Source organism: Musa acuminata, chromosome BXJ1-4 (genome assembly GCF_036884655.1).
Source record: "Musa acuminata AAA Group cultivar baxijiao chromosome BXJ1-4, Cavendish_Baxijiao_AAA, whole genome shotgun sequence".
NCBI lineage: Eukaryota > Viridiplantae > Streptophyta > Magnoliopsida > Zingiberales > Musaceae > Musa > Musa acuminata.
Genome location: NC_088330.1, coordinates 43,988,109 through 43,995,924, shown reverse-complemented (window position 1 = coordinate 43,995,924; position 7,816 = coordinate 43,988,109). Strand labels below are relative to the sequence as shown.

At 37.8% G+C, this 7,816-nt stretch overlaps 1 protein-coding gene across 4 annotated transcripts; it reads right to left on the bottom strand.

Moving 5' to 3' along the window:
- Positions 1-4,924: 4,924 nt before the first annotated feature.
- On the bottom strand, positions 4,925-7,389 carry LOC135671905 (uncharacterized). 4 transcript variants are annotated; one of them, XM_065180286.1, is made up of 4 exons: positions 7,201-7,389; positions 7,000-7,118; positions 6,691-6,759; positions 4,925-5,190 (listed from the first exon to the last, which is right to left on the bottom strand). In XM_065180286.1, the coding sequence occupies exons 1-3, from the start codon at positions 7,347-7,349 to the stop codon at positions 6,737-6,739; spliced, it is 291 nt and encodes a 96-aa protein (XP_065036358.1). In that variant the 5' UTR covers positions 7,350-7,389; the 3' UTR covers positions 4,925-5,190; positions 6,691-6,736. The 4 variants fall into 4 exon arrangements, with proteins under 4 accessions (XP_065036358.1, XP_065036356.1, XP_065036357.1 ...); XM_065180284.1 differs by lacking the exon at positions 6,691-6,759 and having other exon boundaries at positions 6,961-7,118; XM_065180285.1 differs by lacking the exon at positions 6,691-6,759 and having other exon boundaries at positions 6,966-7,118.
- Between the last annotated feature and the right edge of the window lie 427 nt (positions 7,390-7,816).

Genomic DNA, 7,816 nt, shown 5'->3' with positions numbered 1-7,816 from the left:
TAGTTTTTAACTTTTGATATACTGTTAACCATTATCTCTATGTATCTTAGATAAGACCTAATGGGTGGGAGCACCCATTCTGTTTGCTTGTGTTTCCTGAGAATACTGTAATTAACAGTCTTCATGCTAATCATGAGGGATCAAGTTGGTTTGTTGTTTTTAAAATTAGTAGAAAATTTTCCCTTCAATCATGAGTCTGAATAGTGGTATCACCGAGTGGCAATTGCCCACCAATCGAAAGATAAATGACTGCTATTGTAGTTCCATGTACCTCTACCCTTTCGGTGTAGCTGAGCAAAAAGGATTGGTTAAGTACTAACCATCATCTGAGCGCTGCACAAGTCTTGTCCAACAGATACTTCTTACAATTGATGCAGGATCTTGCATATGTTTGTTTTGAGCAATACTTATTTTGCAGAATGTATGTGGTGAGGAAGTTGTTTGCTGGTTCCTCCCAGATATGCTTGTAAACTTGGTAGGTCAACAAAGCATTATATGATGAGCTTTGTGCCCTTTGTATTTGGACTTACCGCAGTGGCTAGGATCGCAATGCCGAACTTGATGTTTTGTGTAAGATTAGTAGTATGCAGTTCATAAAAAAGATATATATATTGGCTTTGAGGATGGCTTCTGCCTGAATTCTCAGACAAGAATTTGTTTGCTATGGACTATCACTCTCTTCTCAGGATCAGAAAGAGGTAAAGAGATGGTGCAGACTTGGTTGGATTACTTCTGGTAATGCACACCTTGATCTCAGGTTGTAGTTTGCTGTATTTTGATGCAATTCTGATCATCCTTGTGCTCTTCTTTCTTTCTGCAAGAGTTGGCCAAATTTGACATCTAATATTAGTCACTGCATGTGCTGATATTTTTCTTCTTCCTTCATGAAGCTCCATCTGTTTATACACAGGATTTGCTGTCTGAATCCTCAGTTGACCACAATGTCTTTCAATCTTGTTAGTTTACCAGGATGGCAGTCTTCATCTCAATAATTGAAGGGGCCAAGTGAGAGCAACACCAGCAAAATTGTCCCTATTGGCTTGTCAACCCCACTATGAATTAAAAGACCTGGTACCATGACTCCTGTGCTCATGCCTGTCTCTGTTATGTCCAGGAAAGATGCTGCAATTACTGGTGTCAAGACAAGATAAAAAGTACTCCATTGATAAAAGTTACATGAACACTCCATTTCCTACAGGAGTTTGATGACCTCCAAAAAGTAAATTCTTGCTGGTGGCTGCTGACAGTGAAAGACAGCGGTGGAATTATATGCAGAGAGCAGCTGAAAAAGTAATGATGGGGTTGAAGCCAGCATAAAACCACAGGATGCATCAACAACTGGAGGATCAATACCTTGACATTGTTATGAGAAAAGCAGAATCTAGAGCCAATTTTGTGGACTGTAAATACTTGCTTTCTTCTACTATATCAGTTGTTAGATCAAGAAAGTATTGAATGCTGGAATCACAGTTGCCAGCCATGGGCTAATGAGACACATTTAGAAGCTTCCACAAGCCAAACCTACCAGATACAAGAACAAGATCAGACATTTGCAGCCATGGCAAGGCATAACAGGGAACAATTATTGCTGATGCAAAATACATATGCTCAAGTCACGGCAGTTCTTCTTCTTCTTCTTATGGTATGCAAGGCTATGCAGTGAAATGCAGATAAAGAAGGATAAAACTTTTTTAGTCTTTTTGAGAACTGATGTAAAGTAATTAATAAGTAGAGCTTGCTTGCTTGATTGATTGATTGATTGATTGATTCTGCTCACAAACTATATGGGAGGCCACTTGATAAATGATGAACCTAAGATGCTCTGATGCCAAATATTTGTTTTAGAACTTCTTAAAGCACAGTATGACATTCCAATTGATTAAAGTTGTGAATTGATATCAAAATTTCTCTAAATCTTAGCATAAGATGAGCAACAATTTGGCCTTCCAAAGCATGTCAATCATACCTCTCATCAACCAAGCCCCAAAAATGTTATTTTACTAGTGAAAACAAATTAATGCACCTGAGCTTAAGGCAACTCTGCAAGGCAGATGCTATTGAGATGCATGGGAAAGTGACAGAAATCTGAAGTCTATGAAGCTTACTTTTGTCTTTTGTTTTTCTTTGACTCCAAGTGGGAAAACAGTTGAGCAATAGAAGATACTTCCTGTTCAAAATTGAGAATGCTGTTGACAACACCATAAAACAAATTGGTACTTAATCATTTCTATTTTAGATCAGAGAGAAGAATATTGAAGAGATTAGTAAAAGCATACATGTGTTTTCTATGTTCCTAATGTGGTGGCATGCAGCAGAGAGAGAGAGAGAGAGAGAGAGTAGATGCTTCCAGTTTGAAGTATCTTGTTTCATTGTATGAGGAAACCACATTGTAAACATCATAAACATAGCAATATCTTATTCCCAAATCATGTAGAGTGTCAAATATTAATAGAAGTTTTCCATGAGTAAAAACATTGGAACCAACAAATTGTAGAGCACAAAGAACTGTTACTGCTCATCAGATTATCCCATCCTGTGATGAATGCTTGCCAATCCTAGAAAAAGGAAAATAAAATTACCCATCAAATTCTTCAGTACAATACAATTGCTATTGACAAAAAGTTTTGACTTATCAAGCTGGAAGTGGATGACCTCCTCTGCTGCACCATAGCCCATAGAGAAGCCACAACAGGAAAATAAATGTACCAAAAACTCCATTTCCCAAAGAGCATGTTCAGAAATATCAAAGGGGCAAAGATGAGAATGAGTTGAGCTTTCAATACATTTAATTCTTAGTAACTCGATAAGAAAATGTACCTTGCATTAAATGACAATGTCACCAAAACTGCCGGATAGAGAATGAATGATGGCAACACCAAATACCTAATTCAGCTCTTGTGATGTCTGTCGAACCTCTCTGAATATTTTCCGCTTGAAGTTATCAGTAGATTTCCACATGTAAATAATTATGGTTTCTTCTATATCAATGATTGATATTAAATCAATGTCTTTTGCAATGCCTTGCTGGATTATAATTATAGTTGGAAGCTAAAGCAGATGCCTATATCGAAAAGCTTCGACAATTTGTTGTTTCAGGTTTGCTTGTTAGGATATATATATGGAGTACTTGTTACGAAGGCAGTGTTTCCATGGATGGTTGGTTGGTGGAATTGATTGCTAGGAACAATGGAAGAAATTTAATTGTGGAGAATATCATCATGTTGAAGTTTGTGAGTCATACATAAAAGCTGGACTTTTCTTGGAAAATAATTTTTGTTTCTTTCTTGAAAACAAAAATCTTCTTAAAGAAACAAAACAAAACAAAAAAGTAAGAATCAAAGCTAGTTATTTTTCTTGCCTTCTTGTTTTCCTAATGGATTTGGAGTAGATTAGAAAATCCTGATCTCAGAGCTTAATCAAGAAATGATGAGAGTAGAGAGATCATCACTGCAATGGCTAAAGCCTTGTGTTGTACTAGACTGCCATTATATATACCTACCTAGGAAGTTCTAAGATCCATTAATTGGGACTAGCAACACTTAAAATGAATGAAAAGCAATAGGCAGATCAACCATTTTTCATCTGCAAAGTTGCATCAAAATGGTGCAGAACAGAAGAAAGTGGCACAATTAGCTTTTGCAGTAGAACCAGGGAATCCTTTTTATGTAGCTGTGATGCAACCAAACCATCTATCTCCATAAAGAGTTCTATCTGGTATTTCTACTGGTTTCCTTAACCACTTTCTCTTGTATGTAACACTTGTTTGATTGATACTGCTACTAGAAGCTAATACATCAATCAATGCAAATGTTTAATGGTAGTAAATGAGACCTGAGGGCAACATTACTATTAGAATAGTTTGTAAACAAAGCTTGGGAAGTTGAATACTGTCTCAGCAACATATTCATCATTCATTCTCTGAAGCTGGGATTAAATGTCAGTGGGTTGGCATTTTAGTTCCATGTTCATAAACTAAAAAAGCTCATTCTGTCTTCATCTGTTTTTTTTTTTGTTTTTGTGTAAAAGATTTATAAGATACACTTTTAATAACCCTGCAGAGTACATAAGCTTCATCCTTTTCACAATTTGAATACATATATAAATTGAAAGCAACAGCAAATCTAAATCTCTCTTGTCCAGTAGGTAAACTTCAAATTTCTACTTGATTGTTCATCAGCCTCTGGCAACATCATTATTATCTATTAATCATTTGACTTATGTTCTTGCTTTCTTGTGGCTGGAGCAATGCTGTTTTCTGTGGTTTTGTGCATAATATTCCTTCCACCTTTGCAGCAGCACTTCTTCCTTGTGAGAGCCACAGCATCATTCTTCAGGATCCAGGTCAGAAGAGGAAGTGGGTTGTCTCTTACCTTGTTATAAACAAATCTAGATCCCTCAGGGGTAACTGGAAGAGATTGGTCCTGGACAACAACTTGGAAGAAGGGGATGTCTGTCTCTTTGAGCTGATAAAGAACAAGGGACTCCTCACAATGATTGCTCATATATCAAAAGGGTAGAGAGGCATTTGGTACCAAGGAAGTCAGGGCTAGTTTCATTGCTATACTATTTGATGTAATGAATGAACAGCTCATTTCAAAAATCAGGCCTCAAAAACCTCTAGTTCTGTATTACCTTGATGTAATTGATGGCAGGTTTCTCATTTGCTGTGTTGATGTTGTGTTACCTTTGCTACTTCTTGTATGCTTCTTTCTACTTCAGCATTCCCACTCCAGAAGTACTTGTATCAGGTTCTTGTCCTACTTGATTCTTAGTTGGTTGTTCTGGGTCAAAGCAGGTGGCTCTGTTCATCAACCCCGCAAATTATTGCTGCATATATATATATATATAATTATAATACCAGATGAAAACACAAAGAAACTAGAAGCAGAAGTTCAAATTTTGGAGACTAGAACATTATGCCAGATGAAAAATTAAAATAAAGACACCAATTAAACCACCAAAAAAATTCAAGTGGCACAATCGTAACATAATTATCATGGCTGATGTTTCACCAGAAGCAACAGTAACACTTATTCTTGCATACTTATGAAATTATTCTAATGAAACAAGCAAAAATCACTTGTAGTTCATCCTGATTTTCCAATTAGTGCATAAGCCGGTTCTCATACTACGCCTAATAAGAATCCTCCGCTTGCTAATATTCCAATTGATCCTATTTCCTTCAAGTGCCTGCAAAATTACAAACATACTTTCAGGGACCAACTGCAACATGATGTATAGCAGCAGTTTATTGCAAAAGTTGAATGATTTATATCATTTCTTCATCATAAAGTAACATGCAGAAGCCCAATCCATGGACTAAAGATATGGATGCAATCTAGAACAATCAGAATCAAAATCTTATGCACTCAGGGAAAGCTGCCATGAGAAATGATGTTTGCTAATGCTATCAAGTGTTATAGTCAAACACAAATATGAGAGGTCTGGATGCTTCCATCTCACTAGTCGAAGATTAGCTACTGTAGATGTATTTACATAAATTGGTCTAGAATTTACTCCACACCATTCATGACAAAACAATAAAACATAAAATGACACTTCTGTCATACAGTAATATTACAGAAGCCAACTCCATTAGCATGTCACAGTCAATGGGTACGATGAATCCTGTACTTGATTTCTTAGAAGAGCGGTCATTGCTTTATTGGTTGAGTATTATCTATTAGGCCAATTTTTATTTTATGTGAATCAGTTCAGCAGCAAACCGATTATTTAGTTGATTCCTAACCTTCTCAAACTAATTAAAATTAATTAAGACAAAATTAAATCCATTCTAATAGTATGACTCATGACAAGAAAAGATTTCAGTGCCTGAGCATAGCAAAGTTTAGCTTACAAGTAATATTGACCAATTTAATTGGTTGCCAGCTCACTTGCAATAAGCTATGAATGGAAGAGGGGCACCAAGACTGAATTATACTATTCACTAAGAGCACGCAAAAAATTTCCAACAGCTCCCTTGTTTTAGTTCCACTTGCCAACTTAATACAATATATCTATATAACTAGCTACGAAATGGCAATTAAAAAGAGAGAAAAATATATAGTGCATTATAGTGCTCGTTTACTAAGTGTCGGTCTTTCATTTACTGTCCATCCTGCTCCTAAAAAAATCAAAAACCATCTCAAACCAACTAAGAATAGGGATTCAACAAAGGAATGACAAATTAGTCTACCTTTAATAAAAGCCACCCTAGAAGCACTCAGTAAACACAAGATCTTTTAACACTCAGCATATCGATATAGGAGATGCCGTTTCAAAACATGTAGAAGGATCCAGAAGAAAGGTCCAGCATTAGTGCATAGTTGACAGAAATGTTCAACAGGAGATCAAATTTTAATTAAGTAAAGCAAAGGTGAAAGAAATATTAATGGATCACAAAAATTTTTCATCCTATATCCTCTTAACATTCAAGATGGAGTCACAAGACATTGTGCACACATATCCATCCAATAAGCATAGGCAACAACTAAAGCCACATTGACCATCACATCATTTTAACAAAAGTAAGTTGCATTATTTTCCTAAAACTCAGGAGTCAGGTATACAATGATAATAGTATTTGTCTTTCTATAAAGTTAAATCAATTAATTCCCAAGATTTCCTCTTCAAAATAGTTCGCAGCACAATTAACTGCTGGAAGATCAATTGGAAAAAGAGGAAACCTACATTGGCTTAGACAGTGGTCTTCCGGGATGACGCTCTGTCTCTTGCATCAACCATCTTTTCCATTTTTCCCTATCAAATCTCAATTCCAATTTCCTCGTATCAACCATAACTCAAATTCCAAATTCAAGAGTAAAAAAAGAAAGAAGAGACATGAAGAACAGTAGACCAACAAAAAAAATCGTTAAAACCGTAGTCATCTAACCACATATCTCATCACATCTAAATGCAAAAAAGATACTTTTTTTTTCTTTTTTCTACAACTTGGCATACTTAACAGCTAACGATCTTGACAAGTGCGACGGAAGGTACCCTGAGAGAGCTCGCAGCACGCTCTCGCGCTGACCGACAGGTGGGAGGTGAGACGAGGCGCGGCCACCACGCTGTAAAGTGGAAGGAAGGACTGCGCGCATCCTAATTGTCCCAAAGATCTGCGGAGAAACACCCTTCGGGTTCAAAACAACTGGAGAAGACACCGGGAAATATAGAAGGCATCTAGATTCGTGGATTTACCGGGGAGGGGAGAAGGAGATGCGCCGACGTTGGAGTCGGGGAGCGGCGGCGGGCTGGGAACGGAGGCGAGGGACCGCCGGCGACGACCTGGGGGACGAGGACCGCGCGGCGGCGAGCAGCGATCTCGAAATCGATCCGCGCCAAGCCATTTCGAGAGTAGGAAGAATAACTGTTGCAATCGGCAAGGGTTTAGGGTTTACGAGGGGAATAGAAGGTGGTGTGCTTTGAGATTGAGGATAAAAACCAGTCGATGAATTTAGACCGTAGGATTACCAAGAAAAGTCGATCGTAACTAAGTCCATCTCATGTCAATCTGGGACTGGTAATAATGGGCGGTTTCAGAGGCCCATGAACTCCAAATCTCTAATCGTAAAGATTGGGCTTAATGGGCCGCAGTTGCCGTTGCACGATTCCTAAAGCATCACTGTGTGGACACGAATCTTAAAGCGACATAACGCGGCACACCATGCATATCCATGCAAACAGGACATGTGTCGGTGGCCATGCATATAATGGGCCGGTTCAGAAGCCCATTTACTCGAAATGCCTTATCGTAATAATTGGGCTTAATGGGCTGCTCGTGCCCGATGCACGATTCCTAAAGCACCACACACGT

Coding starts and splice junctions, on each gene's coding strand:
- LOC135671905 (XM_065180284.1), bottom strand. CDS start 7,349: ATGGCTTGGCGCGGATCGATTTCGAGATCGCTGCTCGCCGCCGCGCGG. Junction 7,119..7,200: donor ATCTCCTTCTCCCCTCCCCG/GTAAATCCACGA, acceptor GTTTCTCCGCAG/ATCTTTGGGACAATTAGGAT.